This window comes from Leptodactylus fuscus, chromosome 11, assembly GCF_031893055.1.
Source record: "Leptodactylus fuscus isolate aLepFus1 chromosome 11, aLepFus1.hap2, whole genome shotgun sequence".
NCBI lineage: Eukaryota > Metazoa > Chordata > Amphibia > Anura > Leptodactylidae > Leptodactylus > Leptodactylus fuscus.
In genome coordinates this window covers 60,258,384-60,286,374 of record NC_134275.1, presented here as the reverse complement: position 1 = coordinate 60,286,374, position 27,991 = coordinate 60,258,384, and the positions used below count along the sequence as shown (strand labels likewise).

Sequence of the window (27,991 nt, the reverse complement as noted above, 5' to 3'; positions counted from 1 at the left end):
TCTGCTACTCACATCTAATACCAATCCTCTTCGTGCTGTTTGCTTATAATGCGGTTTCTTGCACTTGGTTTTTCTGTCTTGCAGTGTAACTAGTCGTAACAAACCACATTTCATTTATCCGTTTAGCTCATCGCCCCCCGAGCAGTCCCCTGGACAGTAGTTTAATCAGTCGTCTCCTCGCCCCCACTCAGTCTTCCCTAGCTAGGAGTAAGAGTGCTGCTACATTATCAGCCGATGGAAAAGACTTGCCAGGTAACCCTAAGTGCTACAAGTTGCACGTGAATCCTTGCAGTGGAGTGCTCTACATCAAGTCGTGTAATGTATAGCATCACGGAGAACTGACCCCAGTCCTTAGATAGATTTTGTTAAAAGGATTCTACCATTAAAAATCAATTTTTTTTTCTCATTAAGACGTCGGAATAGCCTTAAGAAAGGCTATTCGTCTCCTACCTTTAGAAGTCGTCTCCAGCCCGCCGTTCGGTAGAAATACCGTTTTTTTTACCGGTATGTGAATGAGTTCTCTCGCAGCACTGGGGGTGGGCCCCAGCGCTAAAACAGCAGTGGGCGCGTCCCCAATACTGCGAGTGAACTCTCTAGCGCCGCCACCTCCATCTTCTTCAGAAACGGGTCTTCTTCGTGTCTTCTTGTGGCGGTCAAACTTCTAGGCCTCGGGCAGCTGACTGCACATGCCTGCTGGCCACAAGAAAATGGCCGCTTCCAATACCATGTAAGCAGCCATTTTCTTGTGGCGGGCGTGCTTGTGCAGTCAGCTTTGCCCGAGGCCTAGAAGTTTGAAGCCAACCCCCGGAAGACGACGCGTGAAGAGCCCGTTGCTGAAGAAGATGGAGGTGGCGCTGGAGAGTTCTCTCGCAGCATTGGGAATGCCCCCAGTGCTGAGAGAGAACGTATTTGCACACTGGCAAAAACCGGGATTTCTACGAAACGGCGGCGCAGAAAAGACATCTAAAGGTAGGAGAAGTGATAGCCTTTCTTAAGGCTTTTCCTACGTGTTAGTGAGAAAATATTTGATTTTAATAGTAGAATCCATTTATGTCTCCTTTCAGATGAAAACAATGATATAAGTAAATGTTACTGTGATATAGATGCAGTCTGACGCCCTCTCCCCCAAGAAATAGCACCGCTCTTGTCTGCGGACTGCGCCTTGTACTGCAGCACAGCCCCACTGAGCTCTATTGCCATGCCCAGCCTTTGGTCAAGAGGGTGGCGCTGTTTCTGGGGAAAAGAAAAGCAACCCCTTTTTCTGATTCTGAAGGTGTGGATTATCGGATGCCATCTTTTTTTTTTTTATTATTATTTTTTTTTTTAAACAAAGCTTAACAAGCACCTTTCACCACCTCCACCAATTCCCATTCTTAGCATCTGTTAATAGGGGCTGCATCACCGATTCCAGCACAGTTAGAATTTTCTCTCTAGCCCCCGCCATTCCTAAGTAACAAGTTTGGGTGTCTAATGATTTTAAGCTCTGTCATGTCAGGCAGGGGGTGTGACTCAGAGCTCCAATCAGAGACTATGTCAGAGCTCAGAATCACACCCCCTTGTCCGACACCGCCCTAATGACAGTATAAAGTCTAAATGGTAAATCAGGCATCAAGACAAACAGCATTGATTACCTGGGAACAGACGGGGCTAGAGAAATCTTCCAATTTTGTCAGAATCTGTGACGCAGGAGCTGTTAATGCAAAGAACTGGACTTGGTGGAGGTGGTGAAAGGTTATCTTTAAAAGGAGTTTCTGGCCTAAAAATATTGATGACCCATCTTGAATAGATCACTAACATCATTGGTCTTTTGTTCCCAGCAGATGATACACAGAGTGGTGCAGGAAGCAGACAGTGCTGTTCTGTATAGTGACTGATCTGCAGTACATGATATGGCCACTAAATAGAAATCGGTGCTATCTGCTTCCTGCTCCATTCTCTGTGTATGAGCTGCAGTGAACAGTTAATCCATGGGGCGAGTGTCAGACCCCACAGATCTATTATTGGTGTTGACCTATCCTAAGAATTGGTCAATATTTTTATCCTTGAAAACCTCTTTAAAGGGGCTGTAACATGGATTAAACATTGTCTTTCCACAGGGTAGGTAATAAGTATCTGATCTGTCGGGGCTGCAGGGGGCGTCGAGTGGTTTTGCACAGTCATAGTCTCTACCGTTCCCTTCGGCTTCCTCTGGATGGCGCCATACAGAGGGGGAACTGGGCTGTGTGATCAGATACTTCTCCCCTACCTGCTATTTGTGGTTCAGCCCTATAAAGAGTTTTATTTAATGGTGATGGCATTACATAATCTCATCTACAGCCCAAACACCAATTTTCTCTTTCCTAATTGAATCAGCCTGAGAAAAAATAGTTGTTAATAAGACAGTGATAGTGGGTAAAATATCCATACAATGATGCTGAAGTGAGCGAACCCATCCATTTAGTAAATAGGGTCTTTTCTTCCTGGTGCTATTGCTTCAGTACACTGTGTATTGGGGTGGTGGTGTCTGTGTGATCTGTTGCACTTCGCACTACCATCGGTGGGCTTCTCGCTGTTTCTAACACACAATCTCTTTCTCTCTCTCTCTCTCCTTTTCCTCTGTTATGCTCTGCACTTGGCTCTCTGTTTTGTCCTGTCAAATTCTTAACTTTATAGAATCTTACCTCTGTCCTCGTTCAGCTTCAGCCACTACCACCAGTACCCCACCCTCCGTCTCTAAAGGTCCTATGCGCAGCCGCAGCATTGACAGAGGGAAGTCTCCGAGCACTGCAGCGTCCGCTTCTACCCTCTCGGAAGCCAGTCAGGTAAGGAGCAAGCCTTGATTTTTCCATCCTCTGCTTTTCAGTTTTTTTGTGCAAGCAGAATATTAGTTCAGAAACGATATCGCATGATATGAGCAGTGGAAGAAAGCTGGCTATGTTGTCTGTAAAAATAAAAAAAAGATACAGACAACTACTATAAGGGGGTTATTCAGGGTTTTTTACAGCCTTTCTGGTCTGTGACCGACAGCCGGTCTACCACAGCTTTTCAGGTCCACTTCTGATGTGAACTGAGCTGGAAGCAGGTGGCGCCATCTCCTGTATAGTGTCCAGGTGCCAGTACTGCAGTCCAGCTAACATCAAACGGAGGTGAACTGCAATCATTGTTCCCAGACACTGTAGAAGGCCCGGCACTAGCAGTCCAAAGCACAATGCTGTGTATAGTATGGTCATCATAAGCAGGCCCAAACAGGTGACTTGTGCTAGAGACGGCTGTTGACCCCACATCCAGTTATTCATGGTGTCTCCTGCCCAAAAAAAAAAAAAAAAAAAAATCTTAGATGCCCCCATTAAGATCTGACTGCTCATCTAATCTTGATATTTACGGTGGTGTTTCTGACCTGATAGCAGATGTTCAGGGGGTGGGGTGAAGTTTAGGATATTTTGGATTTTATGCCTTTTGGTCTCAAGGTAGTAATCCCAAGAGCACGATGCATTTCGGGTAAATATCCCTTTTTCAAGTGCATATAAAACCAGCTGATAACATATCGGACGCAGTCTCTGCAGGCTATCAGCACTTGAAAAAGGGATATTTACCCGAAAAGCGTCGTGGGCTAGTATTTAAAGATTTTGAAAGATTACATGTTCGGTTGGTTTGTGCGCGCTCCACCCCACTCCTCTACCACCTGATTGGTCTCCGACCCTGAGGGATACCTGTACGTTCAGTGCTGCAAAGTCTGAGTTACAGTCTACTGTATTTACTGTGTGTTAGTACTACGAGGCGCTCACTATGACCTTGGCCTGTTCATCCAAAAGCCTTATAGGTGTTTCCTTGTATAGGTTTATTACCTATCTTGGGGATACTTTATATGGTGGCGAAAAGTTCCGGGCTTGCAATCAGCACAGACAGATTAATAGATTTGCTAGTTCTGTTATGTGATTCAGAACAGGTATAACATTTGCACTCCTATGTTTTCTGCAATATGTGTAATACATTATAATGCTTAATAGAAGTCGAGCGTCGAAAAACCTTCACCACCTTCTGTGGGGAAACGTCCACCATCTCCTACTGTGACTTCACGACGAAGGTCTCCTTCTCCCGTCGGTGTAGCAAAGCGTGCACCGTCACCAACACTTGAAAAGTAAGTGCGTTTTAGTCAGCCTCCATTTGTTGCCTCTTTTATGGTGCTCGGTTACATTTTCTGCATTACTAAATCTTTGATGGGAGTCATTGGGAACTATCCTAATGCGTTTTCATGTGAATAAGCCGTTAGACTTCAGCCATGAAGCTGCTAGTTACAAATCCCCCTTGGCCTCCAACGAGACGCATACATTCTGGAAGGATTAATGTAACCCCATACATTTTTCTCCGTATTTCAGAAAGAACAGTAGCTCAGTGACACAAAGGAACCGTCCACCATCTCCAAGCTTAATGAAGCAGAGACCTCCTTCACCGACTGTGACTCAAAAACCAGTTCCAATCCAGCGTCCTTCACTCACACCATCTGTCTTAAGCTCTACCAAAAAGACTGCTGAACCAGAAACCAAACCAAAGGAGAAATCTACAGATGCGGTTAGCTCAGAGCCCAAAACCCCACAGACCTCAGAAAAAGAGGCCACAAGTTCAAAGACCAAAGATGGTAAATTTTATTGCGCGCGTGTGTGATGTCATCTGCAATCTTATCTTTCCCTTCATACATTGAAACGGTTGAGGATTTCTACATAGAATTATAGGGACTCTGCTTACAAGTAAAGCTCTCCGGTCTACACACTGACACTGTATAATTTTTGGTTTTTGTTTTGGGGGGTGTTTGAACATTTTTGTAATAGACTTAACCTATCTAACTTTAATGTAAAAGAAAACAGGCTCTAAAATTCTCCCTAGCAGCCTTCTAACTGAGCTGTTACCAAGGAGATACGTACACATCTGTATTGCCAGTATTGTAGAGCTGTAGCATTCACTTCAGATGGCTGTATCTCTGGTTTTATACAACCTGGAAAAATGGTTCTTGTGTCAAATGAGAGCAGATTAGCTTTCATTGGATTCCAGTTTTCGTTTGTATAAAACCAGAGATACGGCCATATGAAGTGACTATCCACCTTTTGGCAAATGCTACAGCTCTACATGCTGCATTGAGTACACATAGACTCTCCCTAGCAATGCTTAGGACATTGCTAGTGGAAACTTTACAGCCTGTTTTTGTTTTAAAAGGAGATTAGATAGGTTAATAAAGTATATTAGAAAAATGATCATGAAATACCTCCTGTCAGCCAAACCCATCAGCTGTGATCATCTCTTGTGTTTTATGTGAGTCTTCCGACCACCAATTGGGGGAAAAATGATCGGTATGTCAGATTTCAAAATGCCTAATCTTTCTTTCCTCAAGGTCGTTAAGCCTCTAGCAAAGGTTATTAACACTAATAGCACACGCAACCAAACATGTATGTGGACGTGTGTGTCCGGAGGAAGATGTTTCTGCTGACTGAGCGTTCTCGGACATCTATATAAAGTGCAGGACTGGAAAGTATATGAACTCTCTATGCAAAAGAAACTAATCCTATTGTGAAGTCTCAGGCAGGGTCACTAAACAGCTTACACATAAGTGTGCCAAGGACCACTTCATGCTCTTATTTCAGTTTGCCTACTGGTCACTTTTTTTTTTTAATGTGTCAAGAAATGCCATTTCTGTTTGTATCTATACCATATAGATCTGCAATAATAGAAGAAGGAATGGTTAAAGGGATTCTACCAGTAAAATGCATTTTTTTTGTCGATTACACGTAGAAATAGCCTTAAGAAAGGCTATTCTTCTCCTACCTTAAGATGTCTTCTCCGCGCCGCCGTTCAGTTGAAATCCCAGTTTTCTTCAATATGAAAATGAGTTCGTTCGCAGCACTGGGGGCGTCCTCAATGCTGCGAGAGAACTCTCCAGTTCCGCCTCCATCTACTTCAGGAACGGCCTCTCTACACGTCTTCTTCCAGAGCAGGGTTTTATCTTCTAGGCCTCGGGCAGAGCAGACTGTGCATGCCCGTGGCCAAAAGAAAAATGCCTGCTTACACGTTAAGCATAAGCGGCCATTTTCTTGTGGCCGCGGGCATGCACAGTCTGCTCTGCCTGAGACTTAGAAGATTGAACCCAGCTCCGGAAGAAGACGCGTGAAGAGGCCGTTCCTGAAGAAGAGGGAGTCGGCGCTGGAGAGTTCTCTGGCAGCATTGGCGACGCCCCCAGTGCTGGAAGAGAACTCAATTGCATACCGAAGAAAACCGGGGTTTCAACTGAACGGCGGTGCGGAGAAGACCTCTAAAGGTAGGAGAAGAATAACCTTTCTTAAGGCTATTTCTACGTGTGATCGACAAAAAAATGCATTTTAATTGTAGAATCCCTTTAAAAAAAAGATTACAACAAAACAGCTTTATCTGTCTCTAGATGGACAGTGTAAACTGTCTAGTAGTGGTCGTTTCCTTACTGCATCAGTGCGACTCCCATTTTTTTATTTTTTGGTTATGGGGTCGGGGGGAATTGTGTGAATGTTTTTGTAATATTCTTTATTAATCTATCACATTTCTTAAAAGGAATAGAAAAGCAGCTGTAAGGTTCCCATTAACAATTTTCTGAGCATTGCCAGGGAGAGACTGTCTGTACACTCATACACAATACAGTATGTAGAGCTGACACATGTAACAGGGGGGATGGTCACGTCAAATGGTTGTATCTCTGGTTTTATACCAAATGTTTCTGGTATAATAAGAAAGCTGAGATTATCTGATTAAAGTACTAACTGTAAAAGAATTTGATATCACTAGTGGTTTTAACTAGTGATATCTCCGGTTCTGTTATAGCTAGTACTTCAATCTTGGCATCACATGAAAGCTGAGAATCTGAGAACCATTTTTCTTGGGGGGTATAAAACTGGATGTTTTCTGCCACATTTCCATAGCCGGTTAGTCCGGGTTCACATCTGCATTTGGGGATTCCGTTCAAGCTGCACTTTTCTCTCTGCATTTTTCGTGCGGAAACCATATGAACTCTATGATAGTCTATGGGTTCTGCGGGTTTCCTAAGGTAACCGCTTTTTGATGTGGATTAGGTTTCCGTTTGAGGGTTCCCCAAATGGAAACGCATTTCTAGATGTGAACCAGGCCTAAGATTGATGTATTTCCACAACATCCGGCTTTAGCTTAAAAAGACGTTCAACATCTTCCAGTTCGAGCGCATAAAGTTGGGAGTGGTATGGTAATCCATAAAAGAATACAGCACAATTGGTAAATTCACAGGTTTTAAAACATTATAAATTCTGACTTTTGTAGCACTGCAGATAGGAGAATGTGTATTTTATTTGTAGAATCCAGTAACAAGACAATATCAGGGAGCACCACTGCTGAGGAAGCTGCTAAAATGTTAGCTGAAAATCGCCGTCTTGCACGGGAGCAAAGAGAGCGCGAGGAGAAAGAGCGAATCCAAAGACAAGAAGAAGAAAGGTTACGGATTATAATTATAATTTTTTTTTTTTTGTCTTTCCACTGGGTTGTTATAAAAAGGGGTAGAAATGTGATGTGGATAGGAGGTTAAAGAGGACTGTTCACCAATTCTTATCATGTGTTAATAGGCGCTCCTCCGCTGATTCCAGCACTGTGTCTGAGCAACAAATGCAGTTCGTTTTGATCCCTGATATACTAGTTTGGCTCTGTAATGTCAGAGGGGCACAATTCAGAGCTCTAATTGGGTGTAAGAGCTCAAGATCAAACCCTGTGTCTACTTCTACCTGACAGTACAGAGACTAAATAGCACATCAGGGACCATACCTAACAGCATTGACTGCTAGGAATGGTGGCGACTAGAGAAACATTTCCAACTGTGTCGGAATCGGTAGAGCTGGTGCAATTGATGCAAGTGATAAGAGGTCCTCTTTAACAGCCAATGATGTTATCCTCTGTCTATAGGTGCAATTCCATCTGCAAAAGCTCTACATGCACTCCCATCCTAAGCTCTGTAACTCCACATAGGAGAACCATAGTGAGCTGTAGTAAAGCACCTATGCTAATGTAATCATGGCCAAAGTTTAGGCCATTAATAGAGCCGGCTTATAATTACAAGTACAAGAATTATATTAGCATTTTGCACACAGCACCAAAATACATCACTAGTAGAGATGAGCAAGTACTATTCTAATAGCACATTACCATAGGAATGAATGGACTCAGCCTGTGCCGGCGTCCTGCCGCTCAACCCCCTGCGCGCCAGCTGCATCCATTCATTCCTATGGGAGCGTGCCGTTTCGAATAGTACTCGCTCATCTCTACTAGTACTACATTGGGAGGTGTCTGAATTTTTTGTTTCTTGCATAGTGCTAGGGGATGGCTCCTTCTCTTTGCACAGGACTGTTTCATTATAGTAAGTTCTTATATCCCACTTGCCCTAGTCTGCTTTTAGCACAGTCCTCCCTTCCCTGTGTTCATCTTGTGGGCCTATCCTGACTTTTATAGTGATTTATTCTTTTGTTAGGTGTCACCAGAAGCAGCATATCAACCCTTCCCATAAGATGGAGTCACCTGAATTGTACAGTGTTTTCCCCTTGTGAATCACTTCTTCCATACTGATAATGTTGTTACATCAATATACACATTAGCTCTTGGGAGCAATGAGGGTTGTGTTGTTGCTCCATAGAGATAAGTGGTAACGCTCTTGTTGTGCTAAAGATCTCATTTGCTTATTGACAAAAGTGGTAAAATCTCATCAGCAGATTCACAATGGGAAATCAGTGTTGGATATATTAGGGTTACCTGAATCTGTGTGGCCGGGTTCTGGTGACAGACTCTCTTTAAAGGGATTTTACCATTAAAACCTCTTTTTTTGTGGATAAGACGTCGGAATAGCCTTTATAAAGGCTATTCGTCTCTTACCTTTAGATGTGATCTCCGCTGAGCCGTTCCTTAGAAATACCGGTTTTTACCGGTATGTAAATTAGTTCTCTGGCAGCGATGGGGGTGTTCTTACTGCTGTTAAAGAACACAATCCTGCGACGCCTTCATCTTTGGCTGGATCCTCCCCTTCTCTGTCACCTTCCTCCTGTGTCACCTCCAACGCCTGCGCAGTTGGCTCTGCCAGTAAGACACTAGTAGAGCCGACTGCGCATGCCGGCCGACGGCCATTTTTGGGAGGCCGCTCTTGCTCTTGTAGTTCAATGCAGGAGCAGCCTCCCAAAAATGGCTGCCGGCCGGCATTCGCACTCTGCTCTGCTGGTGTCTCACTGGCAGAGCCAACTACGCAGGCATCGGAGGTGACACAGGAGGAAGACAACAGAGAAGGGGAGGATCCAGCCGAAGATAGAGGCGTCGCAGGATTGTGTTCTCGAGCTGCAGTGGAGACACCCCCATCGCATTTTCAGCACTGGGGCCCGCCCCCATCGCTGTGAGAGAACTAATTTACATGCCGGTAAAAAACGGTATTTCTTAGGAACGGCGCGGCGGAGATCACATCTAAAGGTGAGAGATGAATAGCCTTTCTAAAGAGGTAGAGGAACTGTAGCATTTCCAAAAGTAGAATGTAAAGAAAATATATACGGATAGATCTGATATGATGTATAGTTTACAGGTATTTCAATTGTCCAATAACGGGGCACACCGGTTTAATTTAGCTATGTCAACTATTGACAGGATAAGACAGGAAGAAATGGCTCGTAAAGCAGAAGAGGATAGACTGAGACTAGAAGAAGAAGCAAAACTACTGGAGGAGAAGAGAAAGCTGGAAAAAGAGGAGGAAGAAAGACTGGCTGTAGAGGAAAAGATTCGCAGAGACCAAGAAGAACAGGAGCGACTGGCAGAACTTCAGCTACAGGTTTGGAACCATTTCTCTATCACAGTAATAGGATTTTTATGTAATGTATTTTGGGGGCTTCTTGTCTTTATATAGATAACTCTTTAAAACTGGCCTTACACCACCTTCATAATTTCCAACTCTTTACATCTTTCAATAGATGTAGCTTCACAATTGGGTTTTTTCCCTAGCCCCCGCCATTCCTGAACAATTAGTGTTGTTAGTTTCTGCACCCAGTATGTTAATTAGACCGTACTGTCAGGTGGGTGGTCCCAGACTATCTACTTCAGCCCAGATCCACCTACCTGACAGTGGAGAGCCTGAATAGCATATTGAATGATTGCTCAGAAACAGTGGGGACTAGAAAAAAATGTCAGCTGTGCCAGAATCAGTGGAGCGCCACCTATTGAAGGATGAAGCGTTGGAGTTTCTGGAGGTGATGAAAGGTCATCTTTAATGACTTGTATAATGAAAAGTCCTGCAACTTACCAATATACTTAGTCTGTTATTTTACACCTTTATGTAGATTCTTAGTTACCTGCAGAGACATCCCTTATAGACCGATTACTGAGCATATATAATTATCCAGCATAGACAATGAACTGTAGGCCTAAGTGGGTAGATTCATGATTAAATATAGACTTATTCTAATAGATCCTATGCAGTGTAACTGTCTCTCATCTGTAATGCTCCAATGTCTAGGTATTGCTGTTACATACTAGATATGGCGCCCCCTGGTGTTCTTTTGATTCTCTTTCAGAATCCACTCCTATGGATCTCAGTGCCACAACACAGATCTCTTGGTCTTGGGATGACCTAGTGATTCCTGATATTGTGCAGGGCAGACATTAATGTATGCGATGGTGTATATGTGTTAAACTAATTTGCTGTTATTTTATATAAGCGAGAAGAAGCAGAAGCTAAAGCTCTTGAAGAAGCTGAGAAGCAAAGACAAGAACGGGAAAAAATCATGCAGCAAAATATGCAGGAAAGACTGCAGAGAAAAAAGGTATACAGTGATCAGGATCACAAGCAGCGTCCTCTAGCTTCAGTGGGATTTCACCATGTAAAACCCATAGAAATGAAGGCGAAAAATGAGGCGAAAAAAAACCACTAGCAGGTTTTTGTTCTGTCTCCTGTTCATTCACTTCAATGGGCTTTGCAAGGCAGAAACCACCTGAAGATAGATCATAATGTGTTTTTTTGTGTCCTTTCCTTTCTCATTTTCTATCTTCCCCATTGAATTTTGTGCTAGAAGTAACAGATAGATGATAGATAGATGATAGATAGATGATAGATAGATGATAGATAGATGATAGATAGATGATAGATAGATGATAGATAGATGATAGATAGATGGATAGATAGATGGATAGATAGATAGGATATAGATGGATAGATAGATACAAGATAGATAGGAGGTAGATAGATAGATAGATAGATAGATGATAGGAGATAGATAGATAGATAGATAGGAGATAGATAGATAGATAGGAGATATGAGATAGAGATATGAGATAGAGATATGAGATAGAGATATGAGATAGAGATATGAGATAGAGATATGAGATAGAGATATGAGATAGAGATATGAGATAGAGATATGAGATAGAGATATGAGATAGAGATATGAGATAGAGATATGAGATAGAGATATGAGATAGAGATATGAGATAGAGATATGAGATAGAGATATGAGATAGAGATATGAGATAGAGATATGAGATAGGTAGGTAGATAGGAGATTGAGATATGAGATAGGTAGGTAGATAGGAGATTGATAGATAGATTGATAGATAAAGATATATATGTATCAAGATTACAACTAGACTTGTAATCCTCATTAAAGATACAACCTGCAGAGACCAGCAGGGCAGTAGTCAGATCTGAGGAAGGCTCCGTATGTATGGCCATATATGTATAACTCCAGTTGGAAGAGTAAACTATTTTATCTTTTTATAGAGAATTGAAGAAATAATGAAGAGAACTCGGAAGAACGATCAGAGTGATGCTAAGGTAGGGCCACCTATCTCATGTTATTTTTACCGAACTGGCCTTCCCATACTGTACTTGTGGTCACTTATGGGTATATTGTATACAACCTATATTGTAGTCATGAATCTCCTGCACGGATGCATGTACATGCTCAATCTCTTGCAGACCTGTAGTGAAGGTCATTTTGTTTGGCTTATATTGTGATTTAGGAGGAATGCTCTTTAATAGAATTGTCCAGGTAGGATATCCTCAATTTTTTCCTGTTTCAGCCCCATTGGGTATCTGGAACCCCCTCAAATAACGGGCTATTAGCACAGAAGACATATTGTATGAACTTATTTATATACTCAATGGTCACATCAAGTGTCGGTGGATGCTGAGTGTAGTGGTTCACGTCATCATCGATGTGCGGTATTATATTCGGCTAGAAAGCCGTCACTGTACTGAGGTGGTAAGGAGTATCCCCCTGATAGTACAAGTCTGTGGAGGAGTACTGTCAGGGGGAGCTTTCCTCACAACTCAACGATGACACTGATCTGTAAGGCCTGCTCTTCTGACAGTGTGGAGGTATTGGTACCGAAATGAACAGCACCGATATCTCCACCACCGGGAAAGTGCCATGAATTCAGCACATTGTTGGCTTTCTAGCGGTACATAAAACCACATGTCGTTGAGAATGTGAAAGGTCCTCTTTAAGCTGGCCATGCACAGTCAATGAATGTTCACCGAACCCACAGATTTTGGTCTGACGCGTCCATCAGCTGGTGTGTATGGAGGGAATCTTGACTCTTCTTTGACAATTCATGTTAGTGGAAAGAGGGTCAAAGCACGGAAATAAGATTATGTACAACACAGATCACGAAAAATAAACCTGAAATGTAAAAAATATAAATAATAATAGTGAATGTATCAGTATTATAAGTAAATGTTTTTGTTGCTTTTTTTTTGTCTGAAAGAGCGAAGACAAGTCTGAAGAAGATGAAGACTCCAGCGAAGTAGAGAGAAACTCACAAGGTTGGTTAGGTTTGTGTTGAAGAGCACGTGTGTGTGGCGGAGGGATGAATATCTAAGAGTAATTCACAATTCTTCTGCCATGATTACTACGATTGATATGTGCACTTTGTTGTGCTATTTGTATACATGCACTTTAGCGTTATTTTAATTGAGGTGCGGTAAAAAACTGAAATGACACTGTGGCACAAGATGCATTGGTGTGTGTGGGAAGTGAAAGTTAGGCTGTCTGGCCAGATCCCAAAGAAGAGCTGGAGCACAAATTGCTAAATTTATTCCTGGCTATGACAGAAAGGTGTCAATTCACATGAGTATCACACCTTGCTGAATACGGGGTTGCATAGTCACTGACAGGTCAGGATGCTTACCACGGACCCCTGTCCACAGATGAAAGCGCATACAATGCCAATGTGCGCATCAGAACTTGGACTGTGGAACAATAGAGAAGGTGACACCAGGGCGCTGGGCAATGATCTGTTGAGGATCTGGGTAATATGCTTAAGTCGTGCCTTTAGATGACCCACATACCTTAACATTGGAGTAGTAGAGTTTTAACAGATTAGTTATATACTTGAAGAGAACCTTTCATGTCCTCGGGCACCTGCGGTTTTAAATACCGCTAGAAAGTCAACAGTGCGCTGAATTCAGGAGGGCGTTCCTGACAGTCTGTGATGAACGCCCTTCCTGACAGTAGAGTCCATAGCGCTGTACTGTCAGAGGGGGCAGTCCTTACCACTCAGCGTCATGGAGGGCGTTAAGGAACGCCCCCTCACAGTATAGAGCTATGGACTCTACTCACAGACTGTCAGGAGCGCCCTTTCTGAAACTGAAGAACTCTGGTAATGGCACCGATAGCTCTTCATCCAGGGGACATAACTGGATAGCACTGAATTCAGCGCACTGTCGGCTTTCTAGCGGTATATAAAACCGCTGGTGCCCGAGGACCTGAAAGTTCCTCTTTAAGTCTATATTTGTTTTTGAGATCAAGAAGCCAACAGTGAGCTGTAGATTAGATTGCCATGAATTGCATGAGCTACCTGTGTAGTTCTATTGTACCCTGTTGTGATGTCTTTCAGGAAGAGTCACCGAAGATGAGGATGGAGATGGAGGCAGTGAAATGAGAGAAAAAACTGATTCTCAGGATTCCTTGTCCCAGAAAGCTGCTGTGGATGAAAGCAATGAATTATTTATTAATGGTGACAGGCCAGACATGGAGGAGAAACTTAATGGACACTCATCAGCAGAGTCGAGGTCAGTGCTGGCGCCTGGTACAGAGTAATATATGTGTCTGGGCATGGTTATTGCTGGAAATGTCTGATGGGTACAGGTCCCGCCTCTGGGGAGGGCATCTCTATTCTGAATGAGCAAAAGAAATCTGCATGGCTGCCAGATTTTCTACAAAACTTTTTTTTTTTTTTTTTTTAATGTCCTAGCTCCAATTGACATTTAATCTTCACCTAATACTTTTCTCAGACTTCCGATAAAGCAGAAATATTATTTGGTGTAAGACATGTGACTTAATTAGGTAGATAGTATTTTACTTTTTTTTTTTTTTTTAAACCAAAAGAAATCCCATGGTGCAAAAACACCATGGGGGGAATTCATGAAGCCTGGTATATTTTACACTTATCTTGATGTCCCCTGTGCCATCACCAGGAGCGCTCCATTCATATTGAGGCTGTGCTTCATCATGGGTCAGGTGCTTTTCCCCCTTTCCCTTGTAAATCTACAGCAGCCCTGGAGCTGCTGTTGGTTCTGCCATCATTCACACCACAAAAATGACTTTGGTGTGGGTGGTGGATGAGCCCATGTCCAGGCCCTGCCCACTTTCAGAGACTTAGTTGGCACAAAAAAAAAGTGACTAAATCACAGTTTTTTTTACTTTATTAGGGTGCATTCACACGGAGTATACGCTGGCTGATTCTGAACGTTAAAACACGTTCAGAATCGGCGAGTACAAAGCATATCCCATTCATTTCAATGGGAGCCGTCATACGTGCGCTCCCCATAGAAATGAATGGGATCAGCTTTGTACGCGTGGATTCTGAACGTGTTTTAACGTTTCGAATCAGTCAGCGTATACTCAGTGTGAATGCACCCTTACACCACAAAGGTGGCCCAATTTGATAATTCCATGGTTGTAGACTCGGTAGGCGAAACCTCCCACTCCTATTTATTTACTAGCCTCTGCCCTCGACTTCGTCAGCGTGTTGTTGACATCGATGGCGACAGCTGCTTTGGCGTTTCAGCAGCTCTCAAGCTGGCCTGCCGCTGAACTCATTCCTTGCACTGTGCCTGTGATTGTTCCAGCATCTCACTGGGATGCCATCTAATGAGCGTGTTGTTGGTGTCGATGATCCGCCTGCTCCGGCGTTTCGGCAGCTGTCAGGCTGGCCTGCTGCTAAACTCATTCCTCGTGCTGTGCCCGTGATTGTTTCGGCATCTCAGCAGCGCGCTGGGATGCCATATAATGAGCGTGTTGTTGGCGCCGATGATCCCCCTCAGCTCCGCTTGAGGAGAACTCTGTTGACTTCTGGCTACGTTCATAGTTATCGTTGTTTTTGAATTTTGGTTCTTTAATCCCATCCACAATAAAGCAGTATAGATCCAGAGGAGAGGGTTATTAGATAATGTTTTTTTATGATTGGAATTCTAATCCATCCAAGTTGCTTCCAGTTACTCCTGTGTCTAATATATACATTTCTTTTTACAGCCAGTTTACCGATGACACAGCTATACTGAGCCAAGATGAAATACATTGTAATGAAGATGATAGCACAGGTGACAGTCTACCAAAGCTGAACGGAAAGTCTGCAACATGGACGTTTGAGGAAATAATTGACTTGGGAATCCATTCCAAGACTAGCAATTTGTCTGACTCCATTGCTATGGACAGCTGTAACCAGGACCTCATTGAAGCTGCTACAATTTCCCCCAAGTTAGCTTTTGAAGAAGGACAAGTGAATTCTTTGTCAGCAACTATTGAGACTGCTGCAGGTACATTGTGAGCAAGTGAAGTGACAGGAGATAGGACAGGATAGACCTCGTACTCCTTGGGTCAGCTCACATAAGGGTAGAAAGTGTAATTAAGGTTATGTTCACATTAGAAATTTTTATGGTTTCCATTAGATTTACCAGGTAGTTTTGGTGGCAGTAATCGCACCATCCACATGAGTCTACTTAAAGGTATTCTACAATTAATATCACATTTTTTTCTTGTTCACACATAGGAATAGCCTTAAGAAAGACAATTCTTCTCCTACCTTTAGATGTCTTCTCTGCACCGCTGTTCGGTAGAAATCCCAGTTTTCGTGTATGCAAATTAGTTCTCTCGCAGCACTGGGGGCGGTCCCAAGCGCTCAAACAGCACTGGGGGCGTCCCCAATGCTGCGAGAAAAAATCTCCAGTGCCGCCTCCATCTTCTTCAGCAACGGCCTCTCCTTGTGTCTTCTTCCGGAGCTGGGTTCAAACTTCTAGGCCTCGGGAGAGCTGACTGCGCATGCCCACAGTCCACAAGAAAATGACAGCTTAATTACTGTGTAAGCGGCCATTTTTCTTGTGGCCGCGGGCATGCGCAGTCGGCTCTGCCCGAGGCCTAGAAGTTTGAACCCAGCTCCAGAAGAAGACGCGCAGAGAGGCCATTGCTGAAGATGGAGGCAGCGCTGGAGATTTCCAGTGCTGTTTGTGCGATTGGGACCGCCTCCAGTGCTGTGAGAGAACACATTTGAATACAGACGAAAACTGGGATTTCTACCGAACGGTGGCCTGGAGAAGACATCTAAAGGTAGGAGAAGAATAGCCTTTCTTAAGACCATTCTGATGTGGTACCCAGAAAAAATTGCATTTTAATGATAGAATCCCTTAATTGTCCTCGCTACACTGATTCCAGCCAAGTAGGAGCTCCTACCATCTTGAGCAATCACTGCTGTAAGTGTAAGCACCGTATATGCTAATTAGGTTCTTTACTGCCCATCTGACAGCAGAGTGTTGAACTAGTCTGTGAGCTGAAACTAACAATTGCTCAGGAACAGTGGGGGCTAGAGGAAAAAAAATTCCAACTGCTCCAGAATCAGTGGAGGCGGTGAGTGGTCCCCTTTAATATCAGTCTGTTATTTTTACCATGGTTTTTCCTCTGTCCCCAGAGATGTGACATCTGTGCGGTCCTCGTCCCGTTCTTGCACTCCGCTCTCCAGTATTTAATAAAGCGCTGAAGCCTTGTCCTTAAAAGCTGCTACTTCAACTTATTATGTAGAGATGCAAAGATCATCTAGCAACAAAGGGTATACGATGGCACTTCTTCAGAGACCGCACTCGTGGGACGACGTGTGTTGTAGGGCAGTTGCACGGGGTCTCAGAAACCTTAATCCATATTTTGTTTTTTTTCTAATTTTGACAGAACTTTACTTTTCCGTCTTATGCAGTAAATTATTGGACTCTTGTATGTGCCCAGGTGGGTTTCTGTTCTAGCACTTACAATGGAAAACCTATGGTCATGGTTGCAGTAATGCCCTATACACGAGCCTGTTACAACTAACCCTTCAAGAGCTGAAATCTGTTACACTTTCAGCATCTTATTTAACGTTTGGTGGAAATCTGGTAAGTGTCTGCCATTACTAATATCTATAGTCACTAATATGGGTGAGACTCTTCTGCACAGTGGACAGGGCCATGTTTGCAGATCTGCTTTTCCATCGGCCGTGTCTGTTATTGCACCTCAACCCCCCTTACATGAATGGGGATGACCTGCAGTATGAGACACAGTGGACATGAATGGCACTTTTTGGAAAAGTATAGACCTTTGATACGTCCATTTGCAGAATGGGGTCACACTGTGTAAGGGATCGGACTTCTTGCAGATTCCCACAACTTGACTTTTTGTCCTGGTTTTTAAAACATTTCATTATTTTTTTTTCTATCGTTATGTCTTGATGTTACATTTGTAAGTATTATTTTATTGTGTACATAAACAGCAGTATTAGACAACTACTTGATAATCTTGAGGTTTCTGTTGGTATTTTACAGTGATTTAGTGGTGAGCGCTGTCCATCCCACTCTTTACATGCAGCAAGCCTATACATTTCAGACTAGCTGGCTTCGGCAGGCTCTACGGTAGACATATTGTTATTAGACTTAGGTATGACGGCTGCACTGACTGACGTCTCTGTTAAGTCAGTGACCTCTTCGAGGATTGTGGCTTAACGGCTTTTACGTTTCTTAAGAGCCACACGCTGTGCTTAATATACGGAGATGCTGCCAGGTTAGGTAGCAGAATATGGATGTATTTATCTTATTAGTATATGGACGGTTGGAATTTTATCGGTTTCCTTTACGGTTTTGTGCAATGGTTAAGATTTATCAATCCTCAGATAAGTTACTTGACTAGAAAGGTGCTCCAGAGCCTAATACATGAATTGCAGGGTTAGGGGTTCACCAGCCCAGGAGCTGTGCACAGGGTTTCCTTATGAATGTAGCAGGTCTCAGGGCGATACTTATATAGATCATTAGGAATGTACGATCGACTTCAGGTTTACCAACTCCGTACTCATAATGCAGGTTTTAAAGCAATTCCATATCACATATATATGGCCTTTTTTTTCTTATTTTTACAATTGGGGAAATTGAGATGAAATCTGAATTCCCATCTGTTATACTGTGAGGCTGTGGCAGCCTGTATTCTGCCCATAGCATGGCACGGGCAGGCTGGAATAAACTGATCTGTTTCTACCGATGGATCCCTGATCTGTTACCCAAATACTCATCTATGTAAATGGTGTCTCTCATTGGCTGGAAAATGGATCTCATGCCGTTCACAAGGTCGCCTGCATTATATGCAAACACGTCATACACTGAAATGTGGAACTTCATTGACACAAGGAGTCGTCACCAGTTTGTCAGGTTGGTTTCGGATGAGATGGTTGGCCACGGAGGGAATGGTTTTGTTTGCTAAAATCCCGTTTTAGTCTTAAACTTGTCATTGGCCTCGCTTCATAGCACTTGTTGTTCAGACAGAGCAGTGCCTTAGGTATACAGTATATATATATGTATTTTTGTATAAACACTGTTTAATTCTAGCAGAGACAATCTAACCAGTAAAATGCTTATTCTTCGTGTTCGTGTTACTTGTTCATTTCCTAGTTACAGCTACTTATGTAAATATATGTGCACTGTTAAATAAACTTTACTAAGAATAAAGCCTGGTTTTTTTTTTGTGTTACTGGATTGTACTGTGTGCCATTGTAATTGTGTGCAGACGCGTGTATCTAAACCTCCGACGTGTAGAATTGTATGCAGATGCGCGTATCTAGTCCTCTTGCGTGATACTGTGTGCAGAGGTTCGTATCTAATCCTCCGCCGTGTGGTATTTTCTGCAGATGTGTGCATCTAATCCTCAGTTATGTGCAGAGATGCATATCTAATCCTCCTGCTTGTGGTATTGTGTGCAGTTGCATGTATCGAATCATCCGACATGTAGAACTATGTGCAGAAGCACGTATCTAATCCTCTGGCGTGTGGTACTGTGTGACGAAGTTCATATCTAATCTTCTGCCGTGTGCTATTTTGTGCAGATGTGTGTATCTAACCTTGCGATGTGTAAAACTGTGTGCAGACGTGCGTATGTAATCCTCCGTCGTGTGGAACTGTGTGCTGATGCGCGTATCTAAACCTCTGATGCGTGTATCTCAGTTTGAATGTCACTGTTGGATTGTGCATGTGGAGTGACCGTGTGTATTGCAGTTGAAATATGTGTGAAAAACTTGCAGGTTTGTATTGGCTAATGGGGGTCATTGTTTTGGGAAAACTGTATGGATTCATCCCATTATACTGTTGACGTCTGTAGAAGTTCTAGATTGCAGTTCACAAAACCACTGCAGAAAAAGGTAATGGCGGCTGTCAATGGCTATCTTGAACAGGGACCGCCCCTTCCCTTCTTCAGCAGGGAAAATGCATGGTACGTGGCTTAGGCGGAGAGGATGCTGAGTCGACAGCTGCCACCTGGAACCCAAAGGAGCCTGCTGCCAAAAATGTCATCTTGTCCTTTGGGGCTGTGATGTTTACTACTTTTGCATTGCCTCTTCTAGGTGCTCTCCTTGAGCTAGCACAGGACTGGGGCCATGGCCTCGGTTCCCAGGGGCGGGCCTCTCACTTGGTATACTCTGGTTTCTCTTCAGAATGAACAAATCTTTCGCCTTTTACTAAAGATTTCCGTGTAGAGGAGCGAAACTGAGTTTTGCAGCAATTTTTGCATGTTTCAGCCTGCGGGGGCTTCCAATGCTTGGGTTGAAAAATAGATTGTGGTTCGGTTCTTGAGCGGCTGCTGTAACGTCTGTGGGCTGGTCGCTTGCTGCTGGCCTTATTTGCATATCCTGAACAGGGACTCGCCCCCTTCCATTAAGCAGGGACTTGGCTGGTATACGGATTAGGCGGAGAGTCATTAGCTCACATAGACACCACCAGATAGCACTATACTAAGACTGCAGTTCTCTCAGCGACCATCAGAGAGTACTAATCCTGCAGTCCTCTCAGTGACCATCAGAGAGTACTAATCCTGCAGTCCTCTCAGCGACCATCAGAGAGTGCTAATCCTGCAGTCCTCTCAGCGACCATCAGAGAATACTAATCCTGCAGTTCTCTCAGCGACCATCAGAGAGTACTAATCCTGCAGTCCTCTCAGCGACCATCAGAGAGTACTAATCCTGCAGTTCTCTCAGCGACCATCAGACAGTACTAATCCTGCAGTTCTCTTAGACACCATTAATAAGCACTGTACTATATCACTTTAACTCTCACAATCACTAGAGATCACTATTTTATGATTAGATGTCCTTGGAATTGTACTGAAACATAGAATACAGGTGAAGTCATTTTGGCTGCACAGTGAATGTCGTAAAAACAGAGCCCATAAGAAAAACGCACAAATGCACTTTTTCTTCACATCTACCCCATTCTAAAAAAATTTTTCCCAGTACATTGTACCGAATAATTAATGGTGTCATCATGAAGAAACATTTTTCCCGCAAAGATTAAGAGCTCGTATGGCTCTGAGCGCGGAGAAATAAAAAAAAGTTATGGGGTTTGGAGGAAAGGGGAGGGGGGAGGTAGTCAGCTGCTGCCACGACTTACCTTACTAAAATATATATTTTTTAATTCAAGTAAACTTTATTGAACAGTTTTTTACATTTTACAGAGGAAAATAGCAGAAATCTTACATAACAATGTTAGCAATGAACAGGCAAAAAGAATGTATAAACGGCATACAATTGTAAGAATGAACACTAATCAGGTTAGAAATAGATTCATCTGATGGGCTAAATGGATAACTGATCGGAATCAGAGTATGTAAGGGATATGGAAGAGATGAACTAGTAAGGGGAGGTAGGGTCTCGCAATCTCTAATGATTGTAAGATGTGAGACATAGGAGCACATTAATCGTCCCTATCTCCCTCTCTCGTCCTCTCCCTGAGTCCAGTGGCAGGGTTGGGATAAGGAGCGGGGGGGGGTATGGGGGGGGGGAGGGTGGTGGTGGTTGTGGAGGGGGTGAGAAACAAAAGGAGGGGGGGGGGGGTAAGACAAGGGGCGCAAGAAAGGCAGTAAAAAGGGGGGGGGGAAGAATCAGTAAGTGAGGAGGGGGGGTAGTGCGGCTGAGGGTAGCGTAGGTGAAGACATGGGGGGGGAGAAGATTCGACACAAGGATATCAAGTAAGAAGCAGCTAGTGGAGGAAGGGTGTCAGAGGGGAGAAATTGAGAAGTGTCACAAGACAAGAAAGCGAAGGAAAGTAGGGCGGGGGGGGGGGGGGTAGAAGTACTAGCACCTCGAATACTCCAGGAATGGTCTCCAGATTTTTTGGAAAGCGTCGTGCCTCCTTCAGGATTTGCTTAATAACTCCTCAAAGCGGGCGATTTCATGTATTTTTTCCCACCAGAGTGAAATTGGTGGAGAGGAAGGTTGAAGCCAATATCTAGGTATAAGCGTCTTTGCCGCTGTGAGAAGGTGTGAGGCTAGAATGTGAGTTTGCGGCTGAAAAGAGGTGGATGGGAGAGAGAGAAAAATAATTTCAGGGGAGATGGTCAGTTTGGATCCCGTAATGCGTCTGATATGTAGTTGTATCGTCTCCCAGAAGTCTCTAATTACCGGGCAGGTCCACCACAGGTGGAGGTATGTGCCCTGAGCAGAGTCGCAACGCCAGCATTTGTCAGTGTCGGAAAGGCGTTTGTTGTAGAGCCAGTCGGGGGTGCGGTACCAGCGGGTGAGGAGTTTATAGTGCGATTCTTGAATTCTAATGCATGGTGAGGGGCCATGGGATTGGCGTAGCACAGATTTAATTTCCTCCTCAGTAAGAGTCAGGTGGAGCTCCATTTCCCAGCTCGAGATGAATGCCGGCTTGGAAGATTTGGAAGGGTGAATGTGTTTATGCAGGAGGGTAGAGGTCTTCCTCAGGAGTCCTGTTTTGGAAACCAGTGTCTTTTCAAAGAGAGTGAGGGAGGTACGTAAAGAGGATGAGGCATTGAACTTGTCCATGTGGAACTTAAGAGTTCGAAGGTGTAGAAAGGAGAGCTTTCTAGACGGGAGCAGTGGAACGCATTTCTCCCAAGACAGTAGGCCGTCTGGAGAGGCAATATCCAATAGTGTGACATGCATCAAAGATCGCCAGGGATCATCGTCTATTGACGAGGGATACAGCTGAAGGCAAGGTAAGAGTCCAACTGGAAGTAGCGGAGATGGGGACGGCGCAAGGGAGGGCGCCAAGGATCTCCAGATTTCTAGAGCACCACGGAGTAGGAGCGAGGAAGAAAATGAGGTTGATATGCGCGGGGGTGGGAGCCAAAGCATTGACAGCGTACGAGCATCTCTTTCATATGTTATGGGTCGAATAGGAGAGGTAAGGGTCGACCACCATCGCAATTGAGCGGCAGCATAGTAGCGTGATATGTCTGGTAGGCCTATACCGCCTTCAGCTTTTGGTTTAACCAGTAAAGCCCATGAGAGCCTCGGGGGTTTATTTCTCCAGATAAACCGGGAGAAGAGCTGCCGAAGTTTAACAAAAAATATCTTAGGGAGGAAGATGGGAAGCATATTCAATTTATATAGGATTTTAGGGACTAGGTAAGTCTGGATGAGGTTTTTGCGACCAAACCATGAAAGTGGGAGGGAGGAGTACGTGTCGAGGTCTTTTCGGAGATCTCGGAGCAACGGCGCGAAGTTTAAGTTGTAAAGGTCTGCCAGGTTTGGGGCCAGGTAAATTCCAAGGTACTTAAGGGATGTGTCAGTCCATTGATAGGGGGTTGAAGTCTGTAAGGTGGCCTTGAGAGATGGTGGTAAATAGACAGGCAAGATCTCAGATTTTGATAAATTGGCTTTGTATTTGGAAATAGTACCATATGCAGTGAGGATGTTCGTAATGGCTTGAAGGCCAGTAAGGGGGTTGGATATAATGAAAAGTACGTCGTCCGCAAATGCTGTTGCCTTAAAGGTGCGACCTTTAATGGAGACTCCCTGTATAAGATCAGACTGGCGAACGGCTTGCAGGAGCGTTTCCAAAACTAAAATGAAAAGGGAGGGAGAGAGGGGGCATCCCTGGCGTGTACCGTTAGAGATAGTGAATGGGCTAGATAGGGTGCCATTGATTCGTATCCGTGCATGGGGATGGGCGTAGAGCGTAAATATGGCAGCTATAAAGGGTGGTGGGAAGCCAAACTTGAGTAGCGTTGAGCGCATGAAATCCCAATCCACCCTATCGAACGCTTTTTCCGCGTCCACTCCTAGCAGTATCAAGGGTTCTTTGAGGGTGGTTGCCCGTTGTATCAATGGTAGAAGAATCGCTGTATTATCCCTGCCTTCCCTGCCACGAACAAATCCGGCCTGCTCGTCATGGATCAAGTGTGGGAGAAGGGGCCTAATGCGAAGGGCGAGTAGCTTGGCCCAGATTTTAAGGTCTACGTTAAGTAAAGATATCGGGCGGTAGCTCCCACATTGGGTTGGATCTTTGCCTTCTTTTGGGATGAGGGTTATATAAGCCTCCTGGGATTGGGTTGGGAGGGACCCTCCCAGAAGGAGTGCGTTACACAATCTGACAAGGTGCGGTGAGAGAATATTAAGAAATTTTTTATAATACTGAAGGGGGAAACCGTCCGGGCCAGGGCTTTTACCAAGGTGAAAGCTATGTATGACTGAGTTTAGTTCACTGGCCGTAACAGGGGCTAGCAGGGCTGTTGTGTCAGTGGGGGGCAGGGTAGGGAGGTTAAGTGAGTTCAGAAATTCAGTGGTGAGGCGTGCTCTATCCGTCTCAGGGCAATCAGTGGGGGAGTTTTTTAAGTTATACAGATCGGTATAAAACTGGACAAACGCTGTGGCAATATCCTGAGTGGAGGTAACTAGAGCTCCAGTGCGCGATTTAACAGAGGAGATGAAAGATTTCGATTTCGCTTTCTTGATGAGGGCTGACATAAGTTTGTTTCCTCTGTCCCCATGTGCATATAAAAGGGATCGAAAGTGTAGATGGTGTTTGGCCTGTCTGGCGTTGAGGAGGTCTTTAAGTTCCTCACGTAAGGCAGTGAGGGAGGGTAAGGACTGTATGGCTAGGGATCGTTTGTGAGATCTTTCCAGCTGAGCAATGCGGATGAGAAGTCCGTCTAACCTTTTCTGCTTTTCCTTCTTGCGTATCGAAGCGTGTCTGATAAGGTGGCCACGAATGAAGGCCTTATGTGCTTCCCATACTATAGCAGGGGAAATGTCAGGTTGTGCATTTAGTTCAAAATATTCGGACAAAGAAGCTTCAAGGTCTGTGACAAGGTCAGTGTCTTCCAGTAGGGACTCATTTAGTGTCCAAGTCCATTGAGGTTTGGGGAGGGCTTTGAGTTCTAGTGTAGTGGAGACAGGGGCGTGATCCGAAATCGAGATCGTGCCGATAGACGTGTTGAGAAGGGTAGGAAGTAAATCCGAGGGGATGAAGATATAATCTAGGCGGTGGTACGAGTTTTGTGGGTGAGAGAAGAACGTGTAATCTCTATCAGACGGATGAGAGGCACGCCAGGCATCCAGTAGGTGAAGATCATTGAGAGCTCGGGCCAAGCTGCCTAGGAGTCGTTGAGAGATAGGAGTGGATTTGGATGTGGAGTCCAGGAGGGGGTTAAGCGAGAGGTTGAAATCTCCCCCTAGGACCAGGAATCCCTCCTTAAAGGAGGCGAGAGTAGAAAGGGTGTGTAAGAGCCATGGTACTTGGCGGTTGTTAGGCGTATATCCTTACTAAAAATATTTAACCTCTCTCTCTTCTGGAATTTTTCCATCCTATTTCAAACATGCTCACATAAAATCTCCCTTGGACCCCTTCATCTCCAAAATCTTGGACCGCTTGATCTATTCTTGTTTAATCTGCTATCTTTTCTTGACCCCTTACAATCTGGCTTCTGCACTCTATTGAAACGGCCCTCACAAAAGTCTCCAATGATCTCCTGATGGCTAAATCCAATTGTGACTTGTCTCTTCTTATTCTTCTGGATTTCTCTGCAGCATTTGACAATGTTGACTATCAACTCCTCCTCACTATGCTCGACTGGGACCACTGTAAATGTTTGGGTGCTTTCACATGGAGGAAGTTGGTGCTGATTTGTCAGAATTAGTGCTGAAAATGAAGTTTTCCATTGACTTCAATGGGTCCGCGCCAGAATCAGCGCTAACTTCCTCCATGTGAAAGCACCCTTTCTGTTTATAAGCACTGTTTAAAGAGGACCTTTCACCATATCCGGGCACAGGCAGTTCTATATACTGCCAGAAAGCTGACAGTGCGCTGAATTCAGCGCACTGTCGGCTTTCCCGATCTGTGCCCGGTGTGAAGAGCTTACGGCCCGGTACCGTAGCTCTTCTATGGTCAGAAGGGCGTTTCTGACCATTAGCCAGAGACGTCCTTCTGCCTCGCGGTGCCAATCGCGCTGTGCTGTGGAGCGGGGAGGAACGCCCCCTCCCTCTGCTCACACAGCTTGTCCGTAGACGAGTATTATCAGGAGCAGGAGGGGGCGTTCCTCCCGGCTCCACAGCACAGCGCGATTGGCGCCGCGAGGCAGAAGGACGTCTCTGGCTAATGGTCAGAAACGCCCTTCTGACTGTAAAGCGCTACGGTACCGGGACCGATAGCGCTTTACACCGGGCACGGATCGGGAAAGCCGACAGCGCGCTGAATTCAGCGCACTGTCAGCTTTCTGGCAGTATATAACACTGCATGTGCCCAGATATGGTGAAAGGTCCTCTTTAAGGGTGCTGAATAGTAGGTTTATGCACACCTGCAAGCCTCTGGGGGATCCTACACCTTGAGGTCAGCACTAGCAGAATCATATTCCTGTTTCTTGCTTTGTAATGGTATTTTAGCAGCTTTTCTCTTAATCCAATGAATTCATCTGGCACAAATGTTTCATATTCTGCCTTTATCTGCACAAACCCATCTGTGCTTTGAATCAGCATCAAATCTACACAGTAGATCACAATTAAGTTTTCTAAAAATTGCTAATGTTTTGAAACTTTGTCCAAGGAACTGCACTATTGGATGCTTTTTGGCAACAGAAATCCTTTTTCTTTCCTATATGGCTTGAAACTTGTGGCCTGGTTGCAGGAACGTTTATTTGAGCCCAAGCCGAGTGGATTGAGTAGAAAGTAGTGTAAGCGTGTTGTAGATATTTCCATTTCCTTCAGTAGCCACTACTAGGTTTGGCTCAAAAGAACACCACAAAATCTGGAAAACACTAAAAAAAACCAAAAAAAAAAACAGCGTTCTCACACCGTGGGGCCTCAGTAAGTTTCCTTTAATTGGGCTCAACTGGCAAACTAATTATCACAGGAGTTTGAGATTAATTTCAGTGATCCAAAGAGCCCTGAGACCCAAAACCAGCCATGAGTTTAAGTGAAAAAGAAAATCTTTGACATGTAAATTCAATTTGCATAATAATTTGGAACATAATGTATGTATCCAGTCCATGGATGAACAGCATGGATGCCGCATGCAAGGAGTCTTAATGTACATTGCTACATCCTGAAGATAATGTATCGTGAGGTCGATGGGACATTCCTAGGAGACCAAACAACAAAGTTAGGGAGAAGATAGCAAAGAAGATCTAGAGAACTTCATGATGTGCCAGTCTCAGATGCTTCTGCCCCCACACTGAAGCCCCTGGCTGGTGATAGCAAATGTGCATACTGCATGTACATAGCACAGAGCAGCTGTGACCCTTCCCCCCTACTATAGTTATGCAAGTAGTCAGCACCAATATATTTTTATATCCCCATTCTTCTTGCATGTCTTTTGTGGCAGAGGTAGCAGTAACATCGCTCCTGTTTCATCGCACATCCTGCCCTCCCTGCATGTCCCAACATTCTAGGATCCTCAAGCGAAAACAAGCAGCTTTTGCTAAATGAAGTCGTTTAGGATTTTTATATAATGATAGGTTTTTGCTTTATGCTGTTACTACTCACAGAGGACCCCTTTAAACTTAACCAACAGACTCTTAATGATGGACCTTGGAGTCTTGGTCTAGTTCTGACCCTGGCACCCCAGTGAGATTGCAAGAGAAAGGAGAGGGATGCCAGATCAGGTAAGCTAATATTAACAACACAGGCAACTTCTTTAAGCTACGCTCCACCCCATCAGAATTAGTGGGACCTCCCACACATGACTTCACAAACCTTGCCAAGAGATCTGGATGTTGCACCAATGTCACTAGATCCCCCTTTTGCCCGGGGCACTGGTATGTGCTGTTAATACAGAGATTAAATGGTATACCAGGCACCAAAACTATCAGGCAGGAGCAGACAAGGGGTGTGATTCTGAATCACGTCCCTTGCCTGGCACCGCCATCTGACTGTAAAGAGCCTAAATAGGACATCAGCAAGCGCCTGTTACTCAGGAATGGAGGGGCTAGAGAGAAAACGGTGCTGGAAGCAGAGGAGAAGCGCCTATTAACCGAAGCTATGAACCAGAATTCCATGAAGTCACCATCTGAGGAGAGTGCCCCCCATCTTCTATTATCAACTCCTCTTGCCTAGTAAACCACTCAATTCACTGAAATACATCTTTAGGGTATGTTCACACTGATTTTTTTTGCAGGCGTATTTTGACACAGAATCCACCTGAAAAACTGCCTTCCACTCATTTCAATGGGAATCACTGTTTTTTTTTTTTCTGTTAGCGATTTTTTTTTGAGCTGGTGACCTA

At 44.3% G+C, this 27,991-nt stretch overlaps 1 protein-coding gene and 1 non-coding gene across 8 annotated transcripts in view; both read left to right on the top strand.

Annotated features, from left to right (window-relative positions):
• Window positions 1-18,976, top strand: part of LOC142184125 (uncharacterized) — a 48,002-nt gene extending 29,026 nt beyond the window's left edge. For 4 of the 7 annotated variants that reach the window (XM_075258843.1, XM_075258840.1, XM_075258841.1 and 1 more), the window contains 12 exons: window positions 127-252; window positions 2,653-2,801; window positions 3,987-4,117; window positions 4,356-4,615; window positions 7,320-7,455; window positions 9,631-9,811; window positions 10,695-10,799; window positions 11,753-11,806; window positions 12,742-12,799; window positions 13,873-14,047; window positions 15,510-15,793; window positions 16,939-18,976. In XM_075258843.1, the coding sequence (XP_075114944.1) occupies window positions 127-252; window positions 2,653-2,801; window positions 3,987-4,117; window positions 4,356-4,615; window positions 7,320-7,455; window positions 9,631-9,811; window positions 10,695-10,799; window positions 11,753-11,806; window positions 12,742-12,799; window positions 13,873-14,047; window positions 15,510-15,793; window positions 16,939-16,946 (1,667 nt within the window). In that variant the 3' untranslated portion in view covers window positions 16,947-18,976. The remainder of the gene's footprint in view (window positions 1-126; window positions 253-2,652; window positions 2,802-3,986; window positions 4,118-4,355; window positions 4,616-7,319; window positions 7,456-9,630; window positions 9,812-10,694; window positions 10,800-11,752; window positions 11,807-12,741; window positions 12,800-13,872; window positions 14,048-15,509; window positions 15,794-16,938) is intronic. The other 3 variants (XM_075258845.1, XM_075258842.1, XM_075258839.1) reach the window with 2 other exon arrangements.
• Window positions 18,977-19,945: 969 nt separating this feature from the next.
• Window positions 19,946-20,061, top strand: LOC142185761 (U5 spliceosomal RNA). Its single transcript, XR_012711941.1, has one exon. It is a non-coding gene; the product is annotated as a U5 spliceosomal RNA (small nuclear RNA).
• Window positions 20,062-27,991: the final 7,930 nt, after the last annotated feature.